General features: G+C 44.8%; 2 protein-coding genes across 7 annotated transcripts in view; both read left to right on the forward strand.

The window, feature by feature from the left end:
* arfip1 (ADP-ribosylation factor interacting protein 1 (arfaptin 1)) overlaps nucleotides 1-2,902 on the forward strand; it is an 18,362-nt gene extending 15,460 nt beyond the window's left edge. For all 5 annotated transcript variants that reach the window (XM_023799296.2, XM_023799301.2, XM_023799297.2 and 2 more), the window contains 2 exons: nucleotides 531-705; nucleotides 1,521-2,902. In XM_023799296.2, coding sequence (XP_023655064.2) covers nucleotides 531-705; nucleotides 1,521-1,676 — 331 coding nt within the window. In that variant the 3' untranslated portion in view covers nucleotides 1,677-2,902. The remainder of the gene's footprint in view (nucleotides 1-530; nucleotides 706-1,520) is intronic.
* Nucleotides 2,903-3,737: 835 nt separating this feature from the next.
* Nucleotides 3,738-18,024, forward strand: part of fhdc1 (FH2 domain containing 1) — a 32,358-nt gene continuing 18,071 nt past the window's right edge. Inside the window, exons 1-2 of one of the 2 annotated variants that reach the window (XM_072707495.1) lie at nucleotides 3,738-3,839; nucleotides 7,446-7,483. The gene's annotated coding sequence lies outside the window, so the exon portion shown is untranslated. Of the gene's footprint in view, nucleotides 3,840-7,045; nucleotides 7,207-7,445; nucleotides 7,484-18,024 lie in introns of those variants that run through there. The other variant, XM_072707494.1, reaches the window with a different exon arrangement.

The following is an 18,024-nucleotide window of genomic DNA, read 5'->3' on the forward strand; positions in this document are numbered from 1 at the left end:
GGCAGGACCAGTCTTGCTAACTTGCCTCCCAAGAACGAACTTGGATTGCAGTGAATCATGGGATTGACCTCGTTCAGTGATGATAAAACCAATGTATCCTTGATATTTAGAGCGGGACAAGAATGAAATATGGGGATTTTTAGTGTCCTCTGTACTTCTGTTCTTAGTATTGGAGCTGGTCTACAGCAATGGAAGATGCCGTAAAATGGGTACACGAGAACAGAAATACAGTCAAGTACGCATATTGAGATTCACCCCTGGTCAAGTAGCCAGACCAGTTATATGGTTTTCCGTTCTGAATTGTCTGCATGGTTCAATTGATTATTGAGCATGACTTTTAATTAAGCTGTAGAGAGACGAATGAGCAGTAAAATATCCAAAAAGCCATTACTGTGACTCTCTCTTGGCTTTTGGACCTGGATTGGTCCCAAGAAGCCGGCTTTGACAGGTAGAGGATTAGCGTAGCATGCTCCCTGGACTTCGAGGAGCTGGACTCGCATGACAGCAGAAGCGCCTTTCCCCCCCCACAGGGTGGAGTACGACGCGTACCGCACCGACCTGGAGGAGCTGAACATGGGCCCCCGCGATGCCAACACCATGCCTAGGATCGAGCAGTCGCAGCAGCAGTTCCAGCTCCACAGGGAGAAGTACGAGAAGATGCGGCAGGATGTTGTCATCAAGCTCAAGTTCCTGGAGGAGAACAAGGTGAGAAAGCCACTGCGGGCCGCTTACAGATCATGGGTGTTACTACACCCCTTTGACTGGGGCACGTGCACCAGTATTTATCTGCTGTGCCCCCAGTAAAATGTCAGATTGGTAATAACGGGAAAGAATGGATATTTTTCTAATCCACCGAAATAAAAGCTGAGGAACGATAAACTTTATTTAGTAACGTTGTGTTAAGTAAAACCAATGCCCTTATTTCAACTGTTAAATGATAATACAATAGTACAGCACATTACGTATATTCAGTAGGCATTCAAGAAAAAAAATTGTGTGATTTGAGGAATGAGGGGGCATGTGTCCCCGTAGGGCAATGGGGGGGGCTGTGTCCCCGTAGGGCAATGGGGGGGGCTGTGTCCCCGTAGACCATTACGTCTAGCAATACCCTTGTTACAGAGCAAGCAAGGTCTGTGATTGGGGGTGGGGGGTGTTCAGGGTTTGTAGGAGTCTACAGCCTCTTCAGCATGTTGATTCTCGCTCTGCAAATTTAGCAGCATGGTGCCAGAGAAGGAGGTACACCCAGTCACGTCTCGAGTCTCGGCTCGATCCAGAGACGCCATATTCATTTTGATGGTCCTTTTTTTCATGTCGCAAAACATCCTTGCTTTGTAAACAGGTGGACAGCTGCTGTTTTACATGAGGTGGTTCTTAAGCCATCTTTGATCTTTGAGATCTCTTACCTTCACGGTGAATTCAGATCCGGGTGTGGCATAAACGGCAAATCCAGTAGATATTCGTGGGGACTTCAGTCTGACGTTCCTTGGCACCTCACTCCTGCCCCCCCCCCCCCCCCCCAGGTGAAAGTCCTGCACAACCAGCTGCTCCTCTTCCACAACGCCATCGCTGCCTACTACGCCGGCAACCAGCAGCAACTGGAGCAGACGCTCAAACAGTTCCACATCAAGTTGAAACTTCCCGGTGGGGACTCCCCATCCTGGCTCGAGGAAAATTAACACCCCCAGCCCCCCCCCCCCGGCCATCTGCGGTTCTCTGGTACGGAGGCTGTTATCGGGGGGGAGCATGGAGCATTTGTGGGAACCACCTGGGCGATCCTCGCTCCTGGCCGCACCGCCCCTCGAGATCCGTCTCAAGAACCAGGGAACCTGCAGAGGCAAAGGAAATATTTATGAAACACTTAGTCCTGTCCTATATCTAGAGTTTTAAGTTTTGTACTATCATGGTCGAGATCCTATCGGAGGAGGTGTTCAGGTCTGTGGTGGGAAAAATGCAGGTGTTTGGAGTGATGCACTACTGGGTGGGGGGGGGGGGGGGGGGGGATGTTGTCCTACTGGGTCAGCCAGGAGCTGTGTCTGAATGCAGTGACCGTGGCGGGCTGGGAGGGGCATGACGGTGCTTTGAGTCAATCTTCCTCCGATAAGATCCGATCCTCACTCTATCCGTCTTTACATGATTCCGCCTTCTTCCATTGAGGGAGGAAAGAGGGTTTCCTATGAATTGTCAAACAGAACTTTTTGTAATTCCTAAGACCTGTAGACCAGCCTTAACGTTCGACGTCATGTGCCTTTTTAAGAGATCAATCTTCTCGCGCGCCGCCAGAATGTCCCCCTCTGCCGGCGGCGGCGAATGGACCAAATAAATAAACGAATACCAGCATAAAGCAGTCAGTTTCCATCCAAAGTGTCTTTAGCAGCCTCTATAAAAACATAACCACTCCAATTCATGTTTATTTTACCTATTGTATCCAAACTCATATCAAGCTTTGATATTCCACATAAACCAAATGGAGCTGAAATGAAAACTGTGTCTGTATCCGAGAAATACCAGCATCACACCCTAGTCTGCTGATATTCTCAGTCTTTCGTTTGATTTTGATTTTTGTCTTTTTTTTTTATAAAGAGGAACAGGTTTGATTTCTCTAGTTTTGGTGACTCTGTATTTTAGAGCAGCATGTGAGGAACATTAGAGCCCTGTGATATTTGACCTTGTGTTTACTGACAGAACTATATAAATATAAATATATATTTGTAATTTTCTATATTTACCTTGGATATGCACACATTCGGTCTCGGGCTTTTAATGCTTCTCGCCAGAAGACTTGGCTAAATCGCTCCTCTGTAATGGTGATATCTGCAGAGTTAAGGTGTTGAGTGGAATGGGTTCTGAAATGTCGTGTAAAATCTTGAAAAACCAAACTAATTAAACTTGGTGTTTTTCTTCACATTCGCTGCTGTTTGTTCTTTGGGGGGGTAACGCTCGTCTACTCAATCACGCTGTCCTGTCTGGGTGATAATTGGTGTCGATAGTCTGTAGCTCCTAGGTTTAACTGACACAGAAGCTCTGAGATTCAGGTTTGTCTTCACATTCAACACCGATATTTAATCCAGAGCGACATTCTTGGAGAGTGCAGGGTCAAACAATCCCTGGGCCTTGTGGGGGTTAAGGGCCATTCTTGGGCACCTCTACAGTAAAATCACTCTGAACTGGGATTTCACCAGTGACCTCGCCTGCTGACCCACATGCCACCCCATCTTAGAAGATGCTGAGGGAGTGGGGGGGCAGGGGGCTGTCCCAGTGGGAGGAGTCGAAGCTTCATGTCTTCCCAGCGGAAAAGGGGGTTACTCTCTAAACTACCATTAGCTCTGACTGGGGGGTCGTGGTGGGGGGGGTGGGTGGTTTGTGGGGTGGAAAAAGACGTCTGATTATTTGTTGTGGTAATTCTTATGCAAGTGTATCAAGGCTGGGTAACCTGAGCAGGGCATTCTGGGTGCGACAGGAGTGCAGCATGTATGTGATTATAAATTATTAACACCCCACAATCAGTTTGAACAGTACAGTCATTCATCACATTGCCCCCCCCCCCATCCATTCATGCTGTAAAAATGAAATACGTATCACTATGGTATTTTGCAGTTTGTTTTTTACTCTCGTCATAAATGACCATTAAAGGTAAGGAATCTTCTGACAGTTATTGGTTAGGAATGGAAAAACGGGGTCAACCAAATTAAATAATGCTGACTGACAGCACGAGGAGAGTTACTGTAACAAATATCACAGACTGGGGGGGGTGGGGGTGTTTTTCACCCCTGAGCAGCTGGGTTGGGAAAGGGGAAAACACGGGCATTTCCTACTGGTGAGGACACAGGACAAGAGCCAAGGTAAGGTCCTTTCTTTCGTGTCACCACAGAATCATTCGCTTAATCCAGGCAATTCCGATGATGTCATAATGCTGTGTGTCCTGCCTGCTCCTTCATGCTGTTTGGTTCACGTACCATTATCTTCTCGAATGACAGGTCAGTCCATCCCTATCGACTGTCCCACTACTGCAGCATTTGCAGGTGCTGTTACAGTCCTGTTCAGGGAGCCATTTTTTCCTGAACATGCTGAGAGGCTGGGTGGGGGTGGGGGTGGGGGGGGGATCACTTGCATATGCCTGGAATTGTAATGAGTTGTTTATCCTCTACTGTCACCGACCTCCGAGAACCAGAGGGCAGAGGGTAGGACCAGAAGCTGGGCACAGCTCTCCCGCACCCCGTCGACAATGCAGTGCGGAGGATTTTGAAGAGGCGGGTGCTCGAAGGAAGGTGCACCCCTCAGTAAATTTTGCTGAAGGGCCCCCCCCTCTGTAAATAGGGCAAGTGGTTAAGCACCCTCTGCCACCCCCACCCCCCTAGTACATGTGCCTGGTGGTTACAGGTTTACGTAGCTTAGCTGCTAAACTATCCTTTACGACAGGAATCTCTGTCTGATGGGTAAATATGGTGATTGAAGTCCTGGTAGGAGCTTTTTAAAAAAAAGATATTCCTGGATCGCAGGGCCGTTCCCGTTAGCGGCTTACGTAGTCAAACCCATTGAGTTGCATGGGTCCAGCTATGAAAGTCGCTAACTATGCTTATTACAGAACTTGGTATGCTTTTAATATGTATAAATCAACTGAAATTCAAATGCTATCCAAGTGACTTCAAATGACTGATGACTACAAAGGCACTTTGAATCTTCTTTCTGATACAGGTCCAGCCATCAAGTGCAGTGCCCTATAAGCACTTGAAGCACACTGGATTTAAGATCATTTTTATTTCTCCCTGCTTCATTTCATTCAGTTTCCTGCTGCATAGGTTTTGGCGCATTGCCCACCCTGCTGTTACGTAATTTCCCTCAACCAGTGAATTATAGGAACAGAGACAGTGTCTCCCTCTTGCAATGTGGGTCTTTTAAGTAGAGTGACATGACTACGGCTTGGCTCAGCCGTGTTAATGATTCCAGTTCGATGAGCGGCAAGGTGCCTCGGGAGAAGGGAAGAGGGGGCTCTAAATTTACAAATGATGGTCTGGATGGGGGATGTAGACCATGTGTGCAGTGATTTAAAGCAGGTGCAGCTGACAGATTCACGCTGATGCACAAGCTGCCATGACTCACTCTGGTAGCGATCTGTCAGTATGAGATGCCCAGAGGTTCAGTTGTAAAAATATTTCAAGGAGGACAATGGGGGTGCAGGGGGTCCCTGATGATAAAATCTGCTGAGTGGGGGGGGGGGGATGATTAAATTGTGTTTCAGTCCAGAGTCCTTCAGTTCAGTATGATAGAGTCAGTAGATTTACCTCTATGGGAGTGACACAGAATAATTTGGGGGGGGTCGTGGTATTTTTTTCAAAGGGGGTGGTTTTTAGTATGCATCCCCTGACAACGGAAGCCCTGAATATACCATTAAGAACATCGCTGTCTGATTACTTCGTACAGCAAATTTAATATCAGGGTCAGACGTCCGTCTGAGCTAAATATATAGGCATTAAAGTAATTTTGTCAGTTTCTAAGTATGATCAAACAAACCATGGCTGATGTTTGGCAGAATATTACCAGAGGGTCTGAAATGGACACTGTTTCCGACTCTGAGCTCCTGTTCCCTCCAGAGCTGCAGTAGCAAAGCCTGAAAGGGAGATTGTGAGGGTAATTGACCCGGTGTCTGTGACATTGCACTGGTCCCCTTGTCTCTCCATGCAGACAGCTCTGTGCATTGCGGTTATTCTCAAGAATCCCCAGAGAGGAACGGAAAATGCCAGTGCTTCTTTAACAGCGGTAGTCAAATGGACATTTTGACTAGTTTCGACAGCTAAGTGGCTAATCAGCATTTCTTAATTTGACACTGATTGCAAATCGATATATTTGATAAAAACGTAAACAGCGACGCGTGTCGTACCTAACGTCGCCACAAGGGGGAACCTCTTGGTTACGTCAGGCGTGGTCGACGTCTGGAGCTGAGAGCTGAACTGACTTAGTACTCAAATACTTACACTTAGATCATAAAAGTAAAGGACAGGATTGACTAAAACGAAAGCAGGTTATGGGCAAAACTGCCAAAATAAGGAGTAAAATATTATGGCTCACATCTATCCAAGTAGGCTATCTACAATTCATCCATCCATCCACCAGCCATCTTTTATGTCAAATATGGTACATGGTTGCATTAATGCTACACTTCCGATACCCCCGACTCAATTATGGGCTTGAAAATTAATTGGTTAATTTAACTCTATCATCTGAAATAGGCCTAATATATGGATCGGCGTGGGTTCTGAGGGAAAGGATTAGGAAGCACTGACTTAGATGATCAAAGTCGTCCGCTCACAGAAACACTGTGAAGTACTTTCAAACACAGGCCTACTCTTTTCTATCCCATACAATAAATTGCATTTTAGGTCTAACAACCGGCAACTCGTTTGTTATATAACTAAAACGTGTCTGAATTCCACGCTGCCAAAAATCGAACAATTTAATAGACCTGCCTCTGAAAGCTGGGAGCAAAATAATTCTGTAGGCCTTTTTTGATTAAAATATGAATTGCTGCTGGAGGAAATGCTTACTCACTGTGACCGCAGACGGCATTTTAGGGTGCAATCGGCTGAATCAGCAAACTATAAGACCCGTAACCTTGAAAATGACAGCCCGCGGTTAGGTCCTGTCTAAATCCACACATTACCACGCAATGTTTGTTTTACGCATAATATCTCAAATCCATAAAAAAATATAGGTGACTCCAAATCCCAAATAAAAAAGATTTGTCCATTAGTTTAAAGTAAGATTTGTGCTCCAAATAAATAAGCTCACAAATATTTATGTGGGTCAATATGCGCCATAAACTGCAGCATAACAGAGTAAACATATTAATTTCAATATGTAGTATTTTTCGGCCTAATGGCAGCCTTCCCCAAACGGACGTGTCTGATTATAAATACGGTTCCTCTGGATGGGACATGTTATTAAACATCCCGTGTTATGCGCCTGCAGGGCGGAGACGCCTCTCTCGCTCATTCACCTGAGCCCCGCTGCGTGTGCGCAGGCGCAGACTCCCGGCCGCTGCTGCCTTGCCAGGATCCCTGCAGGTTCGCGAGGCATCCGCAGCGGACGGAGCGCTTCTGCAAACGGACGGGAGGATACGGGACCCGCTCCTGCTCTGAAATGCACTAACCGTACGCATTAAATACAGAAACGGACTATCTATTCTTAAGCTTATAACTGCTTATTTTAATGGTAAGTTCCGACTATAGTTAGGTTGTGTGTTGCAGTTTTATTTACTTAAACGTTGCTCGTTGGCGACTATAAACTAAAGCACTGCGGCTGTGCCAAGAATGTGAAATTACATCATTTGATTAATCGTGGAGGGAACATCCACCTGTCAAAACATCGCTTTCGCTACTGTTTGTTAATGCGGCACTGTGTACAAGGCGATGCTTTTTCCCCACAATAACACATTTTTATTTTTTTTTCAGCTTTGCGGATCTTCTGGGGGGAAAGCAGTGGGCAAAAGGTAAGATCGCTCTCGAGTGACATTCTTTTGGACGCATCCGAAATAAGCAGACAAAAATAGGGCAACACTACCTATTAAATCGTTACCGTGTAGCAGTGTAGTGTGAAATAAATAGTGTACGCATCCTGTTTTTTTATTTATACAGATGATCGCGAGATCCGTGCTTTAGTTTCTATTAATAATTTTCATTTGCCAGCACCACGACAAACATTGTGACTCTGGTTGGTGGTAGAAGATAACCTGTAACACAAACTAAGTTTTTTTTTTTAAGTCGTGCCGCTTTGATTGTAATTTGTTGGATCAGTTTGTGTGCTTTTTTCTGATGTCCCTTAATTGTCAATCACCCCGAATTATATGCCAATTTGTTTTTGTGTTCCCATTGAAAAGAGTAGAGTTTTTTTTTAACGAATACTATATTAATTGCGTGATTTGTGTCCTCGGACACAGGAAATGGATTACATGGTGATCATTTCTTGTTGTATAATTCAGTGCTCGGAAAGGGCACAGGCGCCGTGGGCTTGGAAACAGCGGCTGCCCGGTATCCAGGCGCAAACCCCTGGAGAGGAACTGGAGACTCTGCGACGCGTGTGTAGCAACATGTGGCAATGTGCGACTGGCACAGATGTCCGAGATTTCAGTCAATTCAGTGTCGCAGTATGATAAATCCACCTGCTTCACCACCGGGATCTCAATAGACGTTTGGCTGAGCCGATGCGTTAAGAAATTGTGAAAACATACAGCCAGGAGTATTAGGGGGTTGAGATCCATCTGCCCCCAAAAGCTTTTGCGTTTTCTAGTAGACGAGGCACCGTGCGCCATTCAGTCTTGTACAAACTCGTGCATAGTGAAATTACAATTACAGGGGGAAAAAATCACTTGACTATATTAGCATCATTTGTCCAATACAGAAATAATGAATGACATGAAAAAACAAAAATGACCGATGTAAGAAAATTATTGCATTTTGTAATGGTACAGTAATTTAAAGGGCTATTATAATATATATCTGCATCTATTAACTTGGTGACCTAGGGTAAAGATTGTAGATGGTATTATTTCCAGAAGTAAATTGTTACGTCAGAGCGCTATTCTCTGATGGGCGTCACGCATTGTTATGTGGTAAATATATGCATGTGTGGCCACACACTCGCTCTTTGCTCTCCTGCTTTGGTTTTCGTGTATTAACAGACACCCTTTGACCCAGTGCTGAATGTACGTGCGTAGCTTTGTCGCTGTCCCCGACGGTCACAGTTCCCCCTGCCTTTCAGGACTATTTCTCATGCTGAGATGAATTAGAAGTAATCAATTTAAGTGTTGGGAACAAAGAGCAGTGAAAAGTTGTGGCCAGGTCAGGTCAGGGGGGATGGTGGTATCCTTGCGTTACCATGGGAACTGAGACTAACCGGGAGAATGCAATTTTGTGAGACAAACTTAAACCAAAGCCTTTGGGGGATCCTTGACTGATTTGTGTGGGAGACTAGTAGGCAGATGACGACAGGATTACCAGCGAGGGAATAATGAAACGTTAACACCTGTTCATATAATTGATATCGTTTGATTAGTTAACAGTATTGCAACAATGGTGGGAAAATCTGTAGGGTAGATGGGGTTTACTGAGAAATACGTTGACAATTTTTCCCATTAAGCAGATATTTGTCAGTTCCACATCCTTTCCTTAATGAGATTAGATTAAATGGTCTCCTCGGTGTCTCAGGGCTGTTAAGGTCAGTTTAGTGCAAAGTAGGGGTGTATGAAATGTAATTTGATCACGCCTCACTAACTAACCAATAACAAGTCCGACCCTGAGCACTGAACTGGTTTTCCTTGCTGTTGATACTGTTACCCAGTACATTAAGAGAACTTACTGATATATTGATGCTGAGTGTTTGGCCCTTCGTGTGCCCTTTGTATTCTTTTGCGTAAAAAAGAGTTTTGTCTTGGATATACATCTGGATATACATTATTATATTATTATTATTATTATTATTATTATTATTATTATTCTAGCTGTATTCAGTATGAAGACCTTTTCTCCCACATTGGGACCAATTTATCTTAAGCTTACACACCTTAGCACTGGGCAGACAAGGTTGATCATTGCATCTTAAAGGAGAAGCAGGCTTTAGTTTCAGTTTTCCATTTCACTTTTTCGTTTGTGGTCGGATTTTTTACTTTAGAAAATTTAGAGGTAAACAGGCATCGTTTACAGTCATTGTGCTTAGGGCTGAATTTTTCATTGTTGGGCCCCTACCTGCAACATAAATGCTACTGTAACAACCATAAAAACAAATTGGGGCCCCTGACATCTCGGGGCCCTAGGCTTCAGCCTAGGATAGTCCATGCATAAGTCCAGCCATGATTGTGCCTCATATGTTTGAATGCGGGAATAATCCAACAAAACACAGGAATTTCCGAGAAACAACTGTCTATTGTCAAAAATTAAGCTAAACCTTTAAATCCTAGAAATAATGTCTCAGAATCATCAGAATCTGTATCGGTGCGTGAGCAAAGCCGGTGGGAATTTTCCTTGCCACAGCTCGCTGCTGTTTTCGGGGCGTGCGGCTGCATCGATGGGCCAGCAGTAGAACCTTGGGAACGGTGTAAGCGACTGAGGCGCGGCGCTGGGGGGGACGGGACGAGTCCCCCCTGAACCAAATACTATAGGATGCTGGGTCTGCAGAAGGCTGGCCCCCACCAGCGGTGTAGCGTTTCCTCTCTGTAACCGGAGTCTAGTGATGGGTTGTGGCTCTTAGGTTAGCAGACAGAGTGGAAATTTGCCCCCCCCCCCCCCCCCCCCACCCCAAGTCTCTGGGACATAAAAGGGAAATGGAGTTCAGAACACAGGCCTAAATATGGTTCCTGTGTGCCGCACCAGCCCGTGTCAGAGACCCCAATCCAACAGTAGCTGCTCGCCAGTCACAACCTGCTTCAAGCACATAAGTACTATGCAGAAGTCTGAAAACTTCTCACAGAAAATGGTGTTTAAATGATCTTCATATTGGTGTCAAACTATGACATTACGTCTGTCGACGTGTATCAGCTTAGCCATTTCAAAACCTCTCCTAAAGTCACCCCAGTGTTTGCAGCAGCCGATTATTGTAGCCGTCTGTTTGTTGATTTGACCAGTAGCGCACCATGTTTGGCTAATTGATACCTCATTTAACTAATTATCCATCTGTCCAGCCATTTTCTGTACCCGCTTGTCGTAAATAAATCAATTAAGTGAGCTGGTGGTGAAATTTAACAAACACAAGAAGTGGCTGAGGTGCCCCTGAGGAGAGCTGTTTGGGAGCTGAAGCTGCGTTCTAATAACAAACAAGATATTAGTGACTTTCTGAAGCTGGAAAAATATTCTGTGCCCGACTTACGACTGTGTTCCGTTTCCACAGACAGATCATCAAAATCAGCGTGTGTTGGAATAGGATAATTGCACTGACCTTTTTGACTGCCGTACAGTACTGTACTTTCCTGTGACAACTGCTGAACAGCGTACCCTTGGTACCATAGCTGTGCTGGGCGTACACCCTTCCAAAAGGGTATTTTTACCCACATTTACTTAATTAAAAAAAAAATTTAAAAATTGCAAGTCGTCATTAGTCACATCGATTGTCAGTCAGGGACAGTATGTACTTTTAACTGTGTAACTATTAATTTGTGTATATCCTGATGTTAAATTCTGAGCAATTTACTACCCAGATAAATCACTTTAAACATTTCCTTTGACACCTCAGACTTTTGCACAGCACTGTATATATATTAGATGTTAACCTGGGGGTTTTGAATTTCCCCACCTGTAACCCCCAGATGCTTCGGTCATATCCTGCTAGAGAATGCCACACGTTTGCGTTTAGCTCAGTTTAGGCTGTACCTTCAAGGTTTGGATACTGGTGACCCAAGGTAATTATGCACCAGTGAAGTAGCACCTGACTGTCGAGTCGCTTCTGTCGAGAATGAGTGATAGGCTCAGAGCCGATAACGTGTTTTCCCAGCATCCTGCATCAGTGGAGTCTGGGGAGACTTATGCCTCATATCTCTCTTATTAAAGGGATTACAAAAAAAAAACTTTTTTGAGCAGGGGATCACAGAGAAAAGTATCCCACGGTGAAGTGAAGGGGGTCCAGTTTTGCAAGCACATGCCGTTAATGAAGGCAGGCCGAGCCGAAATCGCAGACTTTATGGGTGTAGACCTAACGCCAGGATGTGATGGCAGTTTGTTAGTCATGTGATTTGTAATCTCGTGGGAGCTTCAGAAACAGAGAGGTTCTCAAATTACTGCCATAAAGATCGCCAGCGTTCACTAAGCTGCCACTTATAATTGCCCTTGTTTTACCACGAGATAATTGTGGCCGGAATGACCTCGGGTGAGATATCTGTTGCATGATTGCCGATGCAGTCAATGCAGATGTAATTCACCTAGAAGCATGTAAATGTTTAGAGAGAATAGCATGTTGGAACACCCAAGGTGTTATGAAGTTGTTAGTAATTCATATTCCCTGGTGACTACAGGAATCAATACAGAGAATTGGGCAAAAAGTTGCTAGTAAGCACACATGCAAGGTGACACTATTAGCTCACATAGTTAAGCTATGATTGTCTGAATCTACTGTTGACATACCATTGACATGTTAGTATTAGTATTAGTTGACATGTTAGCATACCACTGACATGTTAGCATTTGTTGACATGTTAGCATGCCATTAACATGTTCGCATTAGTTGATATGTTAGCACACCATTGGCATGTTAGCATTAGTTGACATGTTAGCACAACATTGACATTTTAGCATCAGTTGATATGTCAGCATGCCATTGACATGTTACTATTAGCTGACATGTTAGCATGCTGTTAGCATGTTAGCATACCGTTAATATGCTAGCATTTGTTGACATGTTGGCTTGAAAAGCTAGTAGCTATAAGGCAGAAGTAGCTTTTCCTTACACTTCATTATGCCTCCCTAGTACATGTAACCTGCTGAAACACGGGGGAATGGCCACTGATATTTCACTGACAGTTTTGCGCCATTGTCCAGGTGTAACTTGGGAATTGCCTCAGACTTCCAGTCATGTCCTGCCTGGAGGGGGTGGGAGGTGCTCTGATGCCCATTCTCTGGGACGTCAAGTGTGGGAGGGGGTCACTGATACCGGGTGGTGGGGGGGGGGGGTAATGGGGGAGAGCTGTGTACCCGGGGGCAACAACTTGGTTTCAACTGGCCGGGGCGGAGCAGTGGAGTGGCCACAGCCAGGCTTCAGGTACCTGCCGTTGAGGCTCCTCCCCCCTCAGAGGACACCTCCTCCTCCTTTAGTGCCAGGCTTCAGGTACCTGCCGTTGAGGCTCCTCCCCCCTCAGAGGACACCTCCTCCTCCTCCTTTAGTGCCCTTTATCTTATTCAGAGGGGAACAGTCCAATTCCCAAGGCACTCCGGTTACCCTGGAGACAGATGTTCATTTTGACTCATTCTTTGTGATCATATGGGCGTACTGCAACCTTCTCTCAGCACATGCGCGCATGCACGTACGCACACAAGCACACACACACACACACGCACACACACACACACACACACACACACACACACACAGGTTTGTAATTAAATCTTTGTGGGGACTCTCCATTCCTTTATATGGGGAAAACTCTAATCCCAGCATGACAACCTGAACCCCTACCCAGCCTTAACTGTAACCATAAGTAACCAAACAAAATACGAGACTTTTGGCATCTTTAGTTTCTTTATTGCATTCACAGATCTTTGTGGGGACCTGGAAAATGGTCCCCACAACGTCAGAATAACAGGTTTTTATTACATTGTGGGCAAGATTTTTTGTGTCCACACACAAACACACACACACACACACACAGACCTGTACTTATATCTTTGTGGGGACCGTTCATCCATTTCTATAGGCATAACCCTAATCCTAACTATGACAACCTTAACCCTACCCAGCCCTAACCTTAACCATAAGTAAGCAAACAAAATACAAGACTTTCGACATTTTTAGTATTTTGATGGCTGTCACAGATTGTTATAAAATTGAATTTCCCCTTGCGGGGACCAACAAAAATGAACCCCACAAAGTCAGAATAACAGGTTCCTATCATTTGGTCCCCACAATGTAATCTATACACGGCACACACACACACACACACACACACACACACATAGTATATCTGTTTGATAGCTCAGTCACCTCATCATCCACCTGCTGCTAAGTTGCTTAAAGACACCAATCATTTAATTCCTAAAACTTTAGCCTGTTTTGTTTCATCATCGCATTGTGCTGTTGAGCTGGTTGATTGTGAAGTTATCAAGCTGTCTTTGGTAATAAGTCATTAAATGTGTGCCATGTATGAGTTTTGATGTAGTAAGTCGTAATGATATTAAATGATGTGGTTTTGGTGTTGGTGTGAACTCTGAGTCTTCAGCACCATTGTGTCTTACATATTTTAATTTTTTGTGCATGTAGCATTTTACCCGTCTGGCTGTTAAATTACGTTTTCAGAGATGAGTTGGGATCATATGTATTGGTTCTCAGCACCATGTTTGTTCTGCGCCTGGCTCCTGGAAGAATGGGAGGAGTTACCGTCCGCCTGACGCAGGAATGTATTTTTGTTTTGAAGAACAGTCTTCGCATCACTTGTGCTGGTGCCTGAAGTGAATGTTACATCGTAGCCGTACAGCGAGACTGAAGCAAGAGGGCGACATCACAACCGATCTGTGGCTCTAGTGAAGTTGACTCATGGTTGACGATGTCACCCGCACGTGTGCTGGGGGTGGGGCCACAGGGGCGAATTGAAAGCTGATTGGCCCCCATAGTGCCTCCTTCCTTGTCACTCATCGACTCAAAACATATCATTGGCTAATGATGAAGTTAACCCCTCTGGATAAGTTATGCTCCCTTTTATACCGTAAAAAAAAATACTAGAATTATTGCTGTAATGTTAAGCTGGCCAGTTAAGAACAAGACAGCCTGGGAAGTCAGCGGGTTTCTGTGTATCTGATGCACTTTTCCAGTTGACCTGAGTAGTGGCTAATTCCACACCCTTTATGTTTATGTCACTTCTGGCGCCTTAGCATTATGGTGTTGAATGTCCTCAAATGAGCTCTTCTCAGGAACTGTCCTTTTACACCGGAATGCACATTTGGAGACGTGGAAAACAGGCAAAAGGCACTTCAGCTTTAGGTGTAGGTATCGTGTTTGCTGGCTTGGGTTATTAAGAGAATCCTCCTGATAATTTAATTGAAGAGGGAGAAGCTGCTTAGGTCAGCGCTGCCTTGAAATAATAGAGGAATAATAGAGAGAAATGCTCTCAGAGATGGGATTTTGCACCGGCAATGTAAGACCTAGAGTGTAAGATAAAACCTCAAACTTTTCACCTGCTTCAGTTCTCCTCGCATTCTTTGTTTCCGCCTTAATCTGCATTGATATTCAAAATAGAAGCGGGCGCAGGTTTGGCTGCATGAAGTGTCATCTGACTGCACTGTAGCGCGAGACAGGAAGACTCTTTTCCTGAAATATGCTTTACGATGCATAGAATCCAACAAAAAAAAAAACAAAAACACAAAACAGCAAAAACACAAAACCAAAGGCAGCCTAACAAACTGGATGATGTGTTACATCATTCCTGAAAGAGATACCTTTTTAACTAGAGCTTAAAAGCTGAAATAGATTGTGCATCCCGCAGACTCGATGACTGTGCATTCCACAGAGTTTCAGTGCAGCCACATTAAATGTCCTGCCGCCCACAGAGGATAGTATTAATCTAGGTACCATGAGGAAACTGGAGCCTGGGGCTCTTAGTGTACAAGCTTGTGTGTAGGGATGAAGATGGTCAGACAGATAGGAAGGGGCAAGTGCACGAAGAGCTTTGTAGGGGATTAGTATTACTTTAGAATAACTTAATTCTGACTGGAGCAGAGGTGGAAAATCCAGACCACAGTTTCAACCAACCAGTTGAGTATAAAGAGTCACAGTCACAGAGTACTCAACGGTTTCTAGACCTGAACTTTCCAACTCTGGATTAGAGCTGGGGGGCTGAGGGGGTCTCCTTTTGTGTCCTTGGTGCTGATTACTGCCGGTTTTGGCCACACGGAACCTTAATTGGGCTTGTCCCTGTGACCCTCCATGTCCTCGACAGCCATGAGACGAGGAGACCAGCCATGAGACGTGGAGTCTCATGGTTGACTGTCTGAGACCTGCTGTTTACACCCATTTTTATTCTAGCCAACTAATTCATTAATTTGCTTGACTGAGCTGCTATTGAATACTGCTCTAGATAACACAGTTATTAACAGGTGAAAACGACAGATCCTTTTTCAATACACATGAAGATACATTTGTACTGGCAATGTTTATGATCTGAACTGATCCGTTTGCGCTTCTCGGACAAACCAGGACAAAATCCATAGACTCAGATTAATCTCTCACGTGTTTAATGAATCGGAGGCACAGATTTATAGTTATCAATTAGCAAAACACTCATTCCCTCAGCAGGTGGAGTAAATAAGCATCAATAAGAACATATGTGGACATATTTACTTTGATTTATTTTGAAGCAAGAATGTTATCTGCCAACGTTTGATAAGTCACAGTAAAACTGTGAGGTTCCGCTTGGATTATCAGAACATTCAGAACAGACTGTGAGTCCTTGGGAAGGGGGGGGGTGGGGAGGGGGTCAGCAGATGCCGGCTGGCTATCCCACACGCATATTTAACCTAACTGGCTGTAATAAGAGTCTCACCTGCAAGAAGACATGACTTTGGGTGTCTTTGGACTTTTGCTTGTGAACAGCAGTTGGTCAAGTAGATCTTTGTGGGCAGTAACAGTCAAGTAAACAGAAAAACACTGGCAACTTCTGCCAATAGGGGCATACTACAGTATGACTATACATAATGTAATATAATACACACACATACACACACTCACAGAGTTATGTACCTCTACAGTTAATCCACTGTAGGGGAAATCAGATTAGGGGAGTGATTTATTACTGGCCTAAGAAAAGCACAATGATATTATTGATTCTTTGCCATCAGATAAATAATTCCAGATAAAATGATCCAGCTTGTAATGGTGCATTGTGTGGTCCGCAGTCCATCCGCTCAGTCTTTAATTACACGTTGGTGCGGTCGGCCATCGCAGAATGTCCATGTGATTCGAGAACTGTGAAATTCATTTCAGTAGATTACAAACCGTGTGGGAAAAAAATTAAACTGTCATACAGTGTTTTGTCCTAAAAGTCGTTAAAATTCTACAGTGCGGAATCGAGTGCTCGCGATGCTGACTTGTAATTAAATTTTCGCAGATAAAGCTGCATGTTTACAGTCGGTTTGAACTGTAGCGGAGGGCCGGAGCTTCCCGCTGTGCATGCTGGAGGGCGCGCGAGCCGCTTGCCGTGTGAATTTGCATATGGGCGTGTGATGTCACCTCCAGCCCTCCTGCTCTTTGGGGGCGGAGAGGAATAGAGGTGTCATTGTCACCCTGGCCCCTGCGGCGGCCGACGGCCCTCGGTGACAAGGCCGGGCGGCAGCGGCCGACGGGATGTGGAGCAGCTCTTGTGGCGGCATCTTATCGGGAGCCTTTCCCAGCATGCAGTGGGGCTGGTGTTGGCAGAGGTTGGTACTCCTGAGTACATGAGGTGTTGAGCTTTTGGGTCTTTGAGGCCCACTGGGATGTGAGCGCGAGCACAACTCATTGTGGTAGCGCATCTTAATAATGCACAATTGTCCGCTGTGGCCTTGACCATGAAAAATATTGGCGTGACGGCCTGGAAATTGGGTGCAACATGCAATGAAGTTGCAAGGTTATAGTTAAGGTTTGGCTGTACTCTCCAATAGTAAAATGCAAAGAGCTGTTTAATCTACTGATAGATAGATAGATAGATAGATAGATAGATAGATAGATAGATAGATAGATAGATAGATAGATAGATAGATAGATAGATAGGTGTGTGAATGGTTGGATAGATAAATTAAATAAAATGATAAATATCAAAGTCAAAGAATCTTTATTGTCATCTTCTGCTGTATGATCCATGGGTCATGAAGTGAGATTATAATCTATTAAATTCTGAAATTGTAATCTAATAAAATAAATGATGTGCATTGAATACCGGTTAATACCACAGCGACACTGAACACCTAATAGTGTGCATAGGCCAGCAGAGCATTTACAAGGTCAGTAGCACAGGGTCAGATGAGGCCAACGTGCGTGTGATGTGACCAGGTAACCAGGGCAGGCTGGAAGGATCTGAGAGTGCAGTGCGGGCGAAGGTGTGACGGATGGGTGGAATGGCCAGGCTGACCGACACACGCGTCCTCAAGGAATCGTTCACTCTGCAGAATCAGAAAGACAGAATGTCCTCCTCCAGAGGAGTCCGGTTGGAATCCTGTGCAATGTTTACTTTGGGGCTGTCACATCACAGGAAGTGGCTGCTCGACAGTGTAGCCCTGGAGATATATTCGTGTAAAATGTAACAAGTATTTGTTGCTTTCCGAGGAGAATGCATGTATTTTTCCATGTGTTTACGATGTGTGGCGCTGT

This window comes from Paramormyrops kingsleyae, chromosome 25, assembly GCF_048594095.1.
Source record: "Paramormyrops kingsleyae isolate MSU_618 chromosome 25, PKINGS_0.4, whole genome shotgun sequence".
Taxonomy (NCBI): domain Eukaryota; kingdom Metazoa; phylum Chordata; class Actinopteri; order Osteoglossiformes; family Mormyridae; genus Paramormyrops; species Paramormyrops kingsleyae.